General features: G+C 31.9%; 1 protein-coding gene across 1 annotated transcript; it reads right to left on the bottom strand.

Moving 5' to 3' along the window:
• Positions 1-589: 589 nt before the first annotated feature.
• On the bottom strand, positions 590-14,923 carry LOC124366499. Its single transcript, XM_046823087.1, has 3 exons — positions 14,751-14,923; positions 2,436-2,525; positions 590-812 (listed from the first exon to the last, which is right to left on the bottom strand). The coding sequence occupies exons 1-3, from the start codon at positions 14,916-14,918 to the stop codon at positions 759-761; spliced, it is 312 nt and encodes a 103-aa protein (XP_046679043.1). The 5' UTR covers positions 14,919-14,923; the 3' UTR covers positions 590-758.
• Between the last annotated feature and the right edge of the window lie 1,652 nt (positions 14,924-16,575).

Here is a 16,575-nt window from a genome sequence, read left to right on the forward strand (position 1 = left end):
CTAAAAATGGTATCTATAGTGACGTGAAAATGAAATTACCACCTAAATTGATTCTAACATCAATAATAGTTAAATATAGTATTATATTTATTAACAAAATTCAACATAAGGAGTTGTCTGTCCAACGTACTGTGAATTATATGCAAATCGTTTATGAATGTAGTAGCCCATATAGAATAATTTCACTTCGATTCTCCGTTTAAGTATTATGTTATTGCTTTCTCAAAAACAATTTAATATCCCCAAATTACAGGGTTAGGCAAATACCAACTTCCAATCCAAGAGAAAATATTACTCTCTTTTTAATTTATACTGTATTTTTATAATATGAAAGGTAGACATAACGTTGCCAAGAAAGAAGAAATACCAAATAAGATCTATACAACCAGTAAAATTGGGGGAGAAAATAAATAACATTCAATGACATAGTGAATCAAAACACAATTTCAATACACTCAGTTTTGAATACAACGCAACAAATGTTACTTTATTGACTTATACACAAATACTAAACAAAGTAGAACAATTAATTCATTTTTATATTAGGACAAATCCTTTATAAATAGACACTACATAAACAAAACACCTGTTAAAGTTTTTTTCGTTTATTTGTGCATTTTGAAAATTTGAGAATTTCACAACAACATGTATTAAAACTGTAAGAGATTGTGTATTATAATTTTTAGCATGAGGCAACATAAGTGATTGCAGGTAAAACACGGGTAGTCGTCCTTTAACCTTTGTCGATCTGTTCCCGGCTAAGTCATGAACTGAATGAAAACCATCATCACCGTCATGATGAAGCTGGCAACCTGCAAACATACAATACTTGTTAATCTACTGCAGTAGTATGCTACTTATCTTCAGTCAAAGCGTAAATATTTTCCTTTAAAATTATATTTTCATTACTTGATTTTATTAACCCAAAATATTTTTATGAAAATTATATAAATAAAAATAGTAAAATAATATGACCAAAGATGAGAATGTTATTTTATTATATTATTATTGTTAAATAAGTATTGATGACCTACTAAAACTACAAAACACAAAGTTGCACAAAGTACAAAACTTGCCCTAGTTTATAAAATAAATATAAATTTTTTTAAGGTTTTTTCAATTGAGCATTGCCTTAAACATATTTGTAAATTATAATTTAATACGTACGAAATGTTAAGTTGTGCAGTGTATTGTTGTAAAAAACATGCAGTCTTTTTAAATCCTTTTGAAGCTTTAAAGCTTCATATACAAAATAAAAAAAATAAAATTCATATAAATAAAGTTCCTATAAAATTGATAACATTTTTGGTGTTCCACATTTAAAATATTTCATTTTATTATTTATTAGTTTTTCATGTGATATAGATGTTTTTATTGTACTAAAATATGCAATAATTTACTATTATCTAATCGATTTAAATTGAATATAAATTTTAATATAAACTGAGGGACTCCAGTTTTTACATAAGATATTCCAAACTGGTGGTTTTTTTTTAACGAAGTAGGTTTTTTTACCGGAGCAACGATCAACGATTGTATTTCACCTATTGTCACGAAGATATAATTATACAAATATTTATATGATTAAGAAATGTTCCTACACGTGCAAAACCTGATATAAGAATCAGGGTATACCATGATTAATAAAACGTATCTACCTAATGTTTGTCTGCTGAAGTTGAAAATGTCCATAGTACTAAATAGTATAGGGGCTTTAAATTGTAAAATTGCATTCGAAGTCGCCAGTACCACATATTAAGTAATGAATATTAAATATCACAGGATTTACTTGGAAAAATATCCTAATTTTGAAGTGAAAAATATTATTAGGTGGTTATTATTACAGTGTCTTTAGGAAAGTGCTAAATAATACAATGTGCGGGATTTGTTTACCAATGAACACAAATCAGACTTGAATGCAAAATAAACTGTTGTTTTATGTTTGTGCTTTATTTTATGTTAACTCAAGTAATAATAAAAAAAATGTATTAATTTCTTATGCTATGAAAGTAAATAATCCTCCGTTGAACATTCTCCTACAAAATTACGGATGGTATTATTTTTATATGAACCAACCAATCATTTATAAATATTTCCTGGAACAAAAGGGGTCCGTTACAGGGAAAATCCACATTTTTAAGCTTCTAAATCTAAAATGCTATTTATCTATTGAGTATAGAGAGGGAAGTAGAATTAAAGTTACCTAAAAATAATATATTGAAATAATTGTGTACTGTAGTTTGATACTTCCTATGATATAATTATATAAATACTAATACTATAGCTACCCAATGTGTGTACGAAATGTGAGAAGAATAAGAAGGAAAGAAGTATTCTTCTTATTAACACGAATGCGTCGGAAGAAAATTATACATAATTCTGAACTAATACAACATTATAATTGGAAATAATCAATAACAATAAATATAACTTACAGAAGTGATGAAGGAGTTGTCAACTGAGAAGAAGTCAGCTGCTGTCAGATCCGTGGGTGTGTGAGCCAGTTCCAGCATAAACACTTCCAGCTGGAAATTTCGTATTTAATAAGAATACATTTGATATTTCAATTCCAGTACTCAATGTTTGCTATAAATAAATCTCTTGGACACACCTTGAGATTAAAACTCAACACAATTATTCATCCATACTATATTTATGAATGCTAATATTGCCCTGTGTAAGCCAAATAGACAACACAAGTAACGTCAGTATAAAAAATGTAACTATAAGAATCTCTTGTGTGGCAAATCTCTACCTGTGAATAACTCTTTAACTCCCATTGCATAGAGAATATCTCTAAATATTTCTCGAGGTATCAATATTTTAATATGCGTATATTACTGATTGTCGCTTTACAAACTATTTTCCATAATATACTTTCTTATTATATTTTTCAAGAGAAGTGAATTAAAATTGAACTTTGTTAAAAACTTTAATTGAGATTTGGAAAAGTAGTAATTTATTGATATTTAACTGGAACTGTTTTATTGTGAATTATTAATTGAAAATGAATTGAACTTTAATAATTGTTAGAGAGAGAGTTGTAATCTGAATTGCAGAGACTTGAAAGTTAAGGTTCAAATAGTGTAAAGAGAAGTTTAAATTTTTATTTTGAATTTTGAGTGAACTTAGAAGTGAACATTTTTATTTTAGTTATTTCCAAGTGGTATTTCATTTTTATTTTAAAACTTTATTATTTTATTTTAGAAGAGAGTTTTGATTTTTATTTTGATATATTTGATTAATATTTTTATTTCTTGCCAAAGGACTTTTTAAATTTACTGAACGGTTTGTCAATTCTTTGTGGAAAATAGAGTGATAAAAATTCTGAAACGTTGAACTTATTGATTTGCCAGTTAAAAATAAATCCATTGTTTTTATTTAGAACTGTGATTTTTATTTTAGACAATCCAGATAATATTTAATAGTTAACAAATTTAGTTATACATTGTACTTATTATTCATCAGGATCTTTACTAATCAAAACATATTTTATATCGTCTTGGATGTATTATTGATGATTTAACATTAATACTCTGGAATATTAATATCAACAATCCAAGTCGTTATATTGACTGCGCCACTCTGCTTGTAAAGTATCCAGTGAATTTTTAATAAACTTATACAAACTGTTATAAACTTTGTTAGAAAACTTTGGCAAGAACTTGTGTTGTCTAGTTAAGTTAAATTTATTTAACAAAAAAAAATGGCTCTCAAAGTGGACTTTTTAAGTAAGGACGAATTAATTTATGAACTGTGGTTCCGTGGTGTGGAAACAATTACTGATAGCACTGTAGATAAACTTAGAAAGCTATTGAGACAGGTAGTAGGTCTCAACATTGTTGGCAATAAGCTAAATTTGTCTAGTAAAGTAAGTGGCAATGAGGAATATAAACAGTGTGCTGCTATGTATGAAGTGTTAGTTCTTCGAGTGGAAAAGGCAATAAAGGGTTCTAATAATTTGGAAATTTTGCGGTGCCAGGTTAAAATTGCTCATTGGATAAGGCGAATGAACAACCTGAAAGGTCTATTCAAATAAACGGATAACTTGATCAAAGAGATTGATAGAATGTCTGAGGGTTTAGTAGCTCAGGAAGAGTCAATGAAATCAGTAGAGTTGGACGAACAATTATGTAGCGAAATAGAACGCCGACTATCAGAATCTAACCTGGAGACGGAAAATGAAAGTGTAGCACTTGAAAATATTACGAAGGGACCAATTCCCGTTAATATGTGTAATGATGTTTTCGTACCTGAGAATCGTTCAATTGTATATAATAAGTTACCTAACCCACTTGAAAGGTATATTAGAATGTTCAAGGTAACGGACGGGTTAAAAGTAAATGAACTATTGGAGTTTTTAAAAGTTGTTTAAAATTAAAAAATACCAAACAAAATGTTCTGATCAAGAAATCCTGGAAATTTGCGTGTCTTTTTGCCAAGGTCCATTATTGGCAAACATTTTGGATGCGAAAGGGTATGGACAACCCGTCAGTGTTGTTCATGAAAATTTGTTAACTACCTTTGTACCCCTTTGTTATCGCGAGAAATTAAAGTTTGAAAAGATCTATCGCCCCCAAAAATTTAATGAAAACCTGAGTGGTTTTATACTGGATGTTAAGGAATGGGTTAGTATATTAGCCACATCAATGTCAGAGAGGGAAGTAGTAGATATTATTAAAACAGGTTTAAACCCAGACACCCGCAATAAAATGATATTTATGGGAAATCCCACTTCGCACAAAGAGTTGGATGAAATCTGCATAAGGTGCCAAAATATTGAGTATGCGGATAAGTTGAGGATGGTTCAACAAGGCAACTCAAGCAGGGAAAGTAGGCCTATAACTAATCACATTCAATTAGGCCATAACAACCAAGTTGTATGTTTTAAATGTAAGAAAATAGGACATTACGCTAGAGACTGTAGAACTTGGCATGGTAATGAGGTTAGTAATCAACCTAAATTGCCTGTTGAAAGGCCACCCCGTTTCTCCAATATTCCAAAAAACTTGTAAAAGGGGAGGGCTTAGAAAAAGGTAGCTTAGATTCTAACCCTTCCCGTAAACTGGATACTCAAAAAGATTTTAAATATAGTCCCCAACAAAAATCCGGACATATTAACCACATGTGGCAGAAACGCCATGAGGAAAGCCAAAGTACCTTGCCAAGTGTACTAGTAAATATAGAAAACAAAGTTAATGTGAAATTTTTGTTAGACACTGGAAGTACACTAAGTTTAATCAGTGCGAAACTTTATAATCATTCAAGGGAAGCGAATTTAGTTAACAAATTGTTAGAATCTAAGGTACAATGTGTTTGTGCTGGAAACCAAAAATTAAATGTACTAGGAGAAGTAAATCTTAAAATTAAAATTGACAACTTATCCTGGAAGGTTAATCTAGTAGTAATTAATAACTTATCACAATGTGGAATTTTAGGGGCTAACTTCATTAAATCAACTGGGTTGTTAACTGATTTAAAAAACAATGTGTGTAGATTCGATTTTAACTTGAACAAGTCAGTGCATTTAATTCAAAACACTAGTTCTAATGTGTTAAATATAAATCATAATTATAAGATACGGAGTTCCGAAGCTACACAGCAAGTTTTAGAAATCATTGAAGAGTTTCCTGAAGTTTTTTCTGAACGTCTGGGGAAAACTCTTGATTTCGAGTACAAAATCCAACTAAAGGATGATGCTATAGTCAAACTGCGGCCTTATCCACTTAACCCTCTGAAGATGGTGAGAATGAAGGAGATCATCGGTGAGCTACAAGAACTCGATGTTATCGAGCCAAGCCTAAGTGAGTACTCCAGTCCGGCCTTTTTGGTGGGAAAGGAACCGGGAAAAGAAAGGTTGGTGATAAATTATAAGGAATTAAATAATAAGATTGTACCGTATGACGATAACACATGGGGGTGGTGACTTCTGAGGTCGTAGTAATAAATACTAGAAATACAAAGTGTACTTATAAGTTCAGTTTAATTACGAAAACTTAAAAGCACCACTTTTAGATGGTAAAGGAAAAGTTATGTACTGCCACGTTGCTGCCAATTAGAATATAATAACTAAAAAGTATGTCTTCTAGGTGGGCCTAAAATATCCAATGTTCTATTTAATTATGCGTACGACGTTTTACTTTACAAAACAATAATATTTCACTTCCCTTCACAATAGGTAGACTCACAACCCTGTAGTCTAAGAACGGTTATTTCTAGAAGAGGAGTAGAAGTTGAGAAGTGGTAGCCATCTATTCAAACAACACGTGAGATACATCAGCTACGTAACCTCGCCTAAAACAAATTCGCGACGGTATTAGCCATTTAATGATACAAATTACTATTTATAACAACGTGCTCGTCGCCATAAGGACGACGCCACCACCTTTATCTATCTCCATCAAGCAAATAAAAGATCTTCAAGGGTAAGTTACTTTACTATTCACATCTTTACTTTACGTTACATTCATTTTATACGTTTTGCATCAAAGGGCTAATTTAATAATACGAAAAGATAAATTTTACTTACGGACAAAGCGCGCGAGGTCTGATCGGTTACGTAGTTGGGCTGCTACAAAGGGTTAGAAGAAAAATTCATACGCGTGCCAATTAGGTAGTTACTCCGCCCAATAATTTAGTTCCGGAACATTGGATGTAAAATAATACTATATTATACTGGCTGATTAGGTTGCGAAATTTACATTGTATGAAATTTAATTAACTAATTTACGGTACAAGATTGAGGCTGTAAATTTTCCAATTGGGGATCTCCATTCTTTATACCCGCATTTAAGTGGTCACCGCTATTTCAGTATCATAGACTTATCAAAAGCTTATCATCAAATTAGATTAGCTGATGAAAGCCAAAATTTGACAACTTTCTCTGTGCCATTCGGTAGTTTCGGTAGTACTTCTTGTAGGCAGTGGCGTTTTAACTGCTTATTTAAATTCTTGGACACTTAAAATTTAAATGTGTATTAACATACTTAGATGATATTATAGTATACTCAAAGGGTTTAGATGAGCATTATGCTCACTTAAGGGAAGTTTAACGCTGTTTGAGGAACCATAACCTGACAGCAAATGTTAATAAAGTTAAATTTTGTTACAAGGAAATAAATTTTCTGGGACACATTGTGGGTGGAAATAAATTAAAAATTTACCCAGAAAGAACTGTAAATATTCAACAGTGTAGGAGACCTAAAAACAAAAAGGACATTGCGCGGTTTATAGGAATGACGTCCTATTTTTCTAAATTTATTGAAAACTATGCGGACATAGCGGCTCCTCTGAACGCTATGAGGAAGAAATGTGCAGTCTTCCGGTGGACCGAAAAGTGTGAAAAATCGTTTGTACAGTTAAAGAATAAGATATCTAATCCCCCTGTGTTAGCTATTCCTGACTTTAATAAAGAGTTCACCCTGCAGTGTGATGCGAGTGACAGGGCTATAGGAGCTTGCTTATTGCAATAAGATAACAATAAAAACTTAAAACCTGTGGCTTATTACTCGAGAAAATTTACTGAAAATGAAGAGAAACTAAGTACTTACCACAAGGAGGCTCTGGCAGTGGTGTGCTCAATAAACAAATTCAGGGAATTTCTCGAAGTAAGGAAGTTTAACTTGTACACTGATAACTCCGCACTTTCTTGGGTCTTGAGCAACCACACTAAACTAAGGAAATTTGGTAGATGGGTGGAAACAATTTTATCAATTCCCTTCACTGTAAAGCATATTACGGGGAGTGATAATGTGACTGCAGACTGTTTGTCACGGCTGTTTGATGACAATGATGAGGTTAATGGAGAGGTGTTGAAAGAACTGTCAAATAATTCTGCTCTAAACGTGTGTACAAATAGTGTAGTAAATGTAACTTGTAATGTAAATAACTTCTATCCTTTCTTACCCAAGGATTTAGAATTGGAACAGAATAAGGACGAATTTGTGCAAGAAAAGTTAAAAAACATTAGTAGTGATGATGAGCGCAAAGTTTTATGGGTAGAAAAAAGAATTTTATTTTATACAAATTCGAGATCTAAATGCCCTAAAATAGTTCTCCTCGAATCTATGTTTAAGGCGGTCTTTGATTATTATCATAATAGGCCAAGGGGGGGGCATTTTGGAGTTAATAAAACATTAAGGAAAATTACAGCGGTGTTTTACCATCCTAATCTGAATGAGTTTGTGAAGTCCAATGTTAAAAGGTGTTCTATTTGTCTTAGCAGTAAACCTACTAACTTGAGGGACCGTGGTGAACTGCATGTAAACATTTGTCTAAGGTCACGACACGTCCACTACAGAAAATCTACATGGATGTATTTGGACCTCTACCTAGATCTTCAAGACAGAATGAATACATCTTAATCATGGTGGACGACTTCACAAAGTACAATTGGATCGTACCTCTCAAGAAAGTAAATTCAGGTATGGTGTTGCAAGCTTTAGAGAGTAATATTTTTAAAAACTTTGGTTTGCCGGAAATTATTGTGAGCGACAACGCTACTTACTTCACCAGCGGGCAAATCTTTTCAAATAGGGTGTGAAATTAATCACTACAATCCCGTACAACCCCCAGGGTAACAAATCTGAAATATATTTAAGAAACTTAAATTCAATTTTGACTTGCTTGTATAGTGATTGCAAAAGGAACTAGGACTCTGATTTAAATAAAATTCAACAAGTAGTTAACTCGTGTGTGAATGACAGTACTGGGTATAGCGCATATTCTTTAATGTTTAATTTTAAACCTAACAATGAGTTGGATTTAAAGTGGAACTTGAAATCAATTTTTGAAAATTTAGTGCCAAAGGAAAAATGTAAAAAATATGCGGAGACGTTGGAAAATTTAAATAAACAGTTTATTAAAAATTCGAAGTTAAGGCCCTATAATAGAAACCACCGAAAGTTTAAAATTAATGATGAAGTGTTTTGTAAAATACCTGGACACAGAAATAAATTGGATAGGAAATTTGACGGACCATACAAGATTGTGATTATTATCTCAGAGAATAGTTATATAATACAGCACACCAAGGACTTAAAAATTTTGAAAAGAGTGCATTTATAAGATTTGAGACCCGCTTAAGTGAAATTTAATTGGAACACTTGGACAGTTAAGAACAATTGGACAATTTTTTCTTTCAGCATAAAATTTAAAGAAAATCCCCATATTAAAATGTCATAATTGAGTAACCATAGGCCAAGTCAAAATTTTGTGTTTTCTTTCAGGTATTAAAAGAAAAAGGGGATTTTTATGACATATAAATAAATATTTACATGAAGAGGATAATTTACGTGGCCTCAGGACTTAAAAACTAAGAAATGTAGTATTTAGTAATAGTGTCTAGAACCATTATACTGTCTGATATCAGTATAAAGACATGATATTATTGTTGTACTAACATTCCTTCTTGTGTGTCCAATTTCATGTTGTTATTTGTTTATAGTGAATGAATGAGAGAGAGAAATTTAGGTCAACCCCCCCCCCTTGTAATCCAATGTAAATAACGTGTTAGTAATTATATAAAGGGTCTTAAATATTTTAATAAAGTATATGAAGGAAAGAATAAGCAATCTTCGAGTTGGATAAAAATTAATATTTTTTGAAAACGAAACGAGACAAGCACTGAAATTGCGACATAAATGGTGACAAAGGGGACTTATGTCATAGGAAGAGAGAATGTTCTGTTTATATGTGGAATGCTGTGGAGGTGAGATACGGGACAACACTCGCTATCACTGGTCACACCCGCGGACGGCGCGCCGGCTACCACAGCGAGGGGTGGTGACCTACACGACGGATCCAAGGGACGACACATGCGACCGTGAAGACGAGCACTCACTGACTGAGGAAGCTGATGTCCATACATAGACGTCGACAGGAGGAGACCGGAAAGGACAAAATTCCTTGGACTGGGAACGACTGGTCAACTATAGATTTATAGTAAAATTAGAATTGTGAGGGTATTAGGGTTCGCTATCTCGAGTCATTGTCCTACATTCCTTTGATAACGGCCAACTATTATTTGTGTAACTGTTCTGTCTGTTCCAAAAACATTGGTGGGTAACTAAATGATGTACGTTTTAAAAACATTTTGAATTGCTAATTGGTGTTAAATTTTTATTATCAACTGCAGGGCCGTATTTAGAAGTAAATGAGGGGGAGTAATGTAGCGTTTTTAAAGCTACATTGATTTATTTTTTTTATTAAAACTTAAATTAAATAAAAATTTTGGGATCGAAATATTGGGACTTAATTTTAGATTAGATTGTGAAATGTCAGGGTAAAAACGAACATGTAATCCTTTGGCAAGTTAGTACTGGTAGTTTTAAATTGTTAGGAAGGCAGGTTGACTGCCTTGAATTGATTAGAACTTGTCTTGTTGCGAGTATTGTTCTCCTGGTTTGATACAGCTGGACCAATGAGAGAGCACCACGGATGTCCTGCAAAGTTGATTGGAAAGGGAAGTATTTAAGCGCCCTCTCATAATTTTCGCCCTTCTCTTGGTTTTTTTCGTGAGTAAAGTTAATTGCAGTGCGCCGTATTTCTTAAATTTTTCCGCGAGTGATTTTGAAGTAAGCACCAAATTTATTGTACGTTTTATTGAAATAGTCATCCTGATCTGATTTAAATTAATTCTGTTGTCTTTTTTATAGGAAAAAATTAAATTCAAAGAAACTACAGAGCATTCTGAATAACTTATTCTCGAAGAACAATAGAGCATAATAGAATCATAGAAGTTACATTTGGTTCATGCTTGCAAGAGAAGTGAATTAAAATTGAACTTTGTTAAATACTTTAATTGAGATTTGGAAAAGTAGTAATTTATTGATATTTAACTGGAACTGTTTTATTGTGAATTATTAATTGAAAATTAATTGAACTTTAATAATTGTTAGAGAGAGAGTTGTAATCTGAATTGCAGAGACTTGAAAGTTAAGGTTCAAATAGTGTAAAGAGAAGTTTAAATTTTTATTTTGAATTTTGAGTGAACTTAGAAGTGAACATTTTTATTTTAGTTATTTCCAAGTGGTATTTCATTTTTATTTTAAAACTTTATTATTTTATTTTAGAAGAGAGCTCTGATTTTTATTTTGATATATTTGATTAATATTTTTATGTCTTGCCAAAGGAATTTTTAAATTTACTAAACGGTTTGTCAATTCTTTGTGGAAAATAGAGTGATAAAAATTCTGAAACGTTGAACTTATTGATTTGCCAGTTAAAAATAAATCCATTGTTTTTATTTAGAACTGTGATTTTTATTTTAGACAATCCAGATAATATTTAATAGTTAACAAATTTAGTTATACATTGTACTTAATATTCACTAGGATCTTTACTAATCAAAAAATATTTTATATCGTCTTGGATGTATTATTGATGATTTAAATATTAATACTCTGGAATATTAATATCAACAATCCAAGTCGTTATACAATGATAACAAAGAGCGCAGTCAATAAAAACTATTATATGAATAGGGACAAGAAATTACAAATGTACTTGAACAATATCACTACTTGGCTAAACATTATCGATGCCTATATCATTCGAGGAGCTGAAAATGTAACTTCTGTCTACGCGTTTTTCGCTGTGTTCACTCAATATCCAGAGAACGTATTGAGATGTGGATGTTATGAATTAAACTATATTGCTAGTTGGCTGAACATTATCGATGCCTACATCATTCGAGGAGCTGAAAATGTAACTTCTGTCTACGCGTTTGTCGCTGTGTTCACTCAATATCCAGAGAACGTATTGAGATGTGGATGTTATGAATTAAACTATATTGCTAGTTGGCTGAAGATTATCGATGTCTACATCACTCGAGGAGCTGAAAATGTAACTTCTGTCTACGCGTTTGTCGCTGTGTTCACTCAATATCCAGAGAACGTATTGAGATGTGGATGTTACGAATTAAACTATATTGCTAGTTGGCTGAACATTATCGATGCCTATATCACTCGAGGAGCTGAAAATGTAACTTCTGTCTACGCGTTTGTCGCTGTGTTCACTCAATATCCAGAGAACGTATTGAGATGTGGATGTTATGAATTAAACTATATTGCTAGTTGGCTAAACATTATCGATGCCTACATCAGTCGAGGAGCTGAAAATGTAACTTCTGTCTACGCGTTTGTCGCTGTGTTCACTTAATATCCAGAGAACGTATTGAGATGTGGATGTTATGAATTAAACTAGTTGAAATTGCTTCAAGTCTTTACGATGATCTACATGATGGTGTATGTCACTGCAGATTTAGTGAACATTTTAAATGGTTCTTATCGGTTACCACAATGTAAAAGAAAACATTACAGACTAATAAACTTATAAACAAGATGATTTTAAAATGTGACATAATAACACATGTAGCCTAATGAATTGATCTATAGATTTGATATTTATAGCAAGCTTCCTCACCGAAGCCGGTTTTGGCTCCTCGTACCTTGTTTAAACGTAAGTTATTCTTTTAGTACTGCACTGTCAGAAATATGGATTTTTGTTGTCATTTAATGTATTGATACAGATTTTATATTATTTGTTATCCATCCATGCTTTATTTTAAGGCTTTTTCTGTTTAAATACAATTTATAATTCACATAATTAACTATTCTTTCTAAGCATTATGCTATCTCACAACTAAACATGGTACTTGTGGTCTCATACAAAATAGTAGCTCGTACTCAATAGTCTTTTAAGGCCTTCCTATCGCACCTTTAAAGATTATCATACTTATTTAGTTTAAATTCTCTTCCGCTTTTGCGTACAAATCCCTAATATTACTGGAATAAAAAAAAATGGTTGAAAATTTTCCATTATGCATTATAAAACCCTATGGTTCAAATTTCACTGTCTCAAGTGTACAACTGTTCATTCTAGGTTACACTGCTCACTGAAATTTAGACTTAAAACAATACATGAACCCTGCCTTAAAAAGGCTTCTTATAACATGCATACAGTTAAGTATATTTAATCCGTTTTAACATTTTAGTATTAAAGACATCAGTAAATCTTAAATATAAATAAGCTTTTGGATATTTAAACGTACCTACTGAGGTGAATAAGGTTTAAGATATGCTTAACCCAACAAAATCGGGAATAAATGTAACAGATCGATCTAGTTGCTTGAAGGTAAAGCGTAAGTTAAGCTAACACAAATAGTTTTCTACACTTATTCATGTTTTTCCTACTGTACTGAAATATTATTACTTATAAAATGAAGGTTTTAGTCTTCCAATGTCCTTCTATCTTAATAAGTATTAAGTAGCTTGTGAATAAATCGAAATACTAAAAAACATTCTACATTGAAATAAATATATAGTTTGTTTTTCTAAAGAAGAACCCTGACGGAGTCAGGTTCCGGCGACCTCTCTCACACGCTCAACATCTCACTTAAAACGTCACCAAAGTTAAGTATTAAGTATACACCTACATTACCTCGGAAATAATTTTTACTGATTGGATAGTATTCGTCCTTGTATTCGAGTAAAAGAAAAATATTTTGTGTTATTGGGAATTGTTGTAAAAAAGAACACGGTTTTCTGATTAAAATTAAAGCTTTCTCTTATTAACTCGTAACTATTCGAAACCTAATCACAGTAAAAAGAATTCTTAAACGCACTTTGTTGTATGTCTCTTGAAGAACGACATACCAAAATTTGAGAGTTCTATGTTAATAACTAACGGCGTAATTATATTTTTGTAAACCCTTACGTAATTGGTTATGAGTTATTATTTTGATATATTAAAAATAATATAAATATAAAATATAACAATTTGGAAGGGTAATAGTGGTTCGAATATTTTTAATCGTTATATGTGGCAAAATTAGAATAATGCATTTCGAGGATTGGAATCTATCCTCTTGTTCGAGTGTCAAAGAGCTTGAGGCTAAAAGTTAAGCATGTACCAAAATTAAAATTATATATTAGTACGAGATGATGAACTTGGAGGACAACTAAATTTACCGATTCAGTGTAGAAACACGTTAGGTGCTTGCTCCAATCACATTTTTTAATCTCGGGTACGAATGGGCTTGAATATTTTGACTTATAACTTTTCAGTTGTTACCCAGCACTTCAGTGTGCTCATCGATACGTATTTCTTATATATTGTAATTGTTGTGCGTGATTTACGTTATTTAAAACACGGATTTTTGACACCTGATGAAGATGATGGATTCCAGTGCTCGAAACGTAGTGTTAATTTTTGGTAACATATAAAGAGCACGAACACCACAAATCCCATTGTACTGTCAAGTTACCCATCGTCAAAAAAGAGCACAACAGTTTAATATTTTTCCAAAATGTAAAACATTTTAACTGTAGATCCAAACATTTAACAGATATTACAATATTAAGAGAATATTATTTTTATTACTCAAAATCTATTTTTAGCATTAAATTAGTATTTTATTTTATCATAAAATTTATAGCAAAAAATGGCAGATTATTTTGAAGATTTGAAGATCTACATTTCAGGATGTTAGTACATAGCCATCTTGTTTGAAGAATGAAGGATAATTTGAAAAATGAAGGAAACCGTGAACGCAGCCTAAATGCATTAGAATGTCCAGCATGGACTAGTAGTATAAGGGAGTCAGGCGAGGTTCACCTTGGTACTAGTTAACATACATGTAATGTATATCAGCCTTGAATGCTCTGGACAAACTAAAAACGAATATTAAAACGTAATAAATGTTAATAATATCTCAGTAACAAAAATTAATTTGTAAAAATGTTACGTACTTTCTTACGATGTTCAATTGAGTACTCCTTAGAGCTCATCCTCTTGTTTATCTCCCATGACAGTGATTCAACCTGAAAAATATAAAAATAATAAGAATATTTGCCCTCATAAAAAATTGTATACTTATATTGAATTTCTACATAAATATTTTTTAGATAAAATAGCATATACATTTCTTTCTCTTAGGAAAAGAAACTTATAAATTACAGCTAGTCCTGTAAGGACCTTTGCGCTGCTTCCGGAGTGACAGGGAGTGACAGGGTAATCTGGATGGATAAGGTAGGGGTAGGAACCGCCTCCTATCGAGATCCATGAGGAATAATTTAGGGCACGATTTGTAATGAGCCGCTAATAATCAAGACATGTCCCCTCGAAAGAAGGTAACCTTTCCAGTCAAAAGAGGCAGGGGGTGGCATACCCTTATGTTGGGTCTAGCAAGAACCTCTGAGGTTAGGGAGCGAATCCCACCAACTCTAACAGTCATCTCCCGCAATAGACTAGACTATCGAATTACTCTTGCACCCCTCAATCTTGACATTTGCGATTTGTGATGAGCCGCTCCTGGTCATCCATAAGTTGCTAAGCTTTGAAACATTGGGTTTTGCACAATGGTAGGTTCAACTGGATGGTATTACCCAGCCAGAAGTGATCCCTGCTGAGTTAGCATATACATAGCTCCCTTCAAATTTTTAACAGACATAAAGTGGTATTATTTTATATGATCCATAACTAATATTATATTATATTCTGTTTTGTCTTCAAAAAACACATTACATTTTTTAAATAAGTAAGTATTGCTTTTAGACTACTTGTTATCTTTCTTAGCAGAGTAAAGAACGTTATGTTTTTCGCATGTTAAAGTATTTAAGGTAGGTCTTCTTTCATTTTGATCCATATCTTCTTGGCTTACTTCATATTTGTGTGTTTCTTTTGGTTGTTTCCTCCTTTTTCGAGCAAAAAGGTAGCGATCGGTAAATTGAACATGTGTTGACAAGTTTGAGCGTTATCAAACATTCTTTACATTCATCCGACGAACGTGTTTAGCAAAGAAGACTTCGGACGCTTCATAATAATAATAACAATCAATCTGTTATTACATAAAACATTTTTGTGAAGAAAATGTATCGGAATCGTAAAATTTAGAAAACTTAAACTTTCCATTCATTAAATTATGGTGTAGAGTGAATATTTACACGGCTGGAAACATCTTCGAGTAAAAATGTACAGTTTTAAATTGCCCTACTACAGACGGGGAGTATAGTATTAGTAAAAAGTATCTCTATAGAAAAATTAATGTCGTATTAATAAAATCCCTTTGTTTTAATTTTAACAGGTTTATGAATCTGAAAACCTCAGGACAAAGAAAAGAGGATATGCTATTGGGGATAGTAGATGTTTCATGGAATGCACTTAGAGTGTGATATAATAATATAGGTAAAATGAAAGACACATACACACACAGTAATAAACAATGAATTGAAAAAAATGTATTTGCAGTTGTATAATTTCTATAATTATAAAAGTGAACAAGAATGTTCTTTTTTTGATTATGAAGTAATAGCAATAAAGAATAACATTTTTCTGATTTAAAGCACATCGTTGGATTTAACATGTGATTTCGAGTACCACAATATTTCTTAAAGGCAAACTATATATTAAAATAATATCACAACCTACAAAAATACTTTTTAAACTGCAACAAAGGCTCATATTGGCTTTAACATTCTCTCACCCGTTTTCTGTATCTAAAATTTGTGTGCGACATAATCAATTGTCAAATGTTACATATTTTAAATCCAAAACAACGTGCAAAATTGGAGTACT

This window comes from Homalodisca vitripennis, chromosome 7, assembly GCF_021130785.1.
Source record: "Homalodisca vitripennis isolate AUS2020 chromosome 7, UT_GWSS_2.1, whole genome shotgun sequence".
Classification (NCBI taxonomy): Eukaryota; Metazoa; Arthropoda; class Insecta; order Hemiptera; family Cicadellidae; genus Homalodisca; species Homalodisca vitripennis.

Bases quoted from the DNA above. Each gene is read 5' to 3' on its own strand.
- LOC124366499 (XM_046823087.1), bottom strand. From the start codon at position 14,918: ATGCTATTTTATCTAAAAAATATTTATGTAGAAATTCAATATAAGTAT. The intron at 2,526-14,750 runs GTACGTAACATT...CGAAATTTCCAG, and splicing joins CAATTGAACATCGTAAGAAA to CTGGAAGTGTTTATGCTGGA. The intron at 813-2,435 runs GTAAGTTATATT...GTATGTTTGCAG, and splicing joins ACAACTCCTTCATCACTTCT to GTTGCCAGCTTCATCATGAC.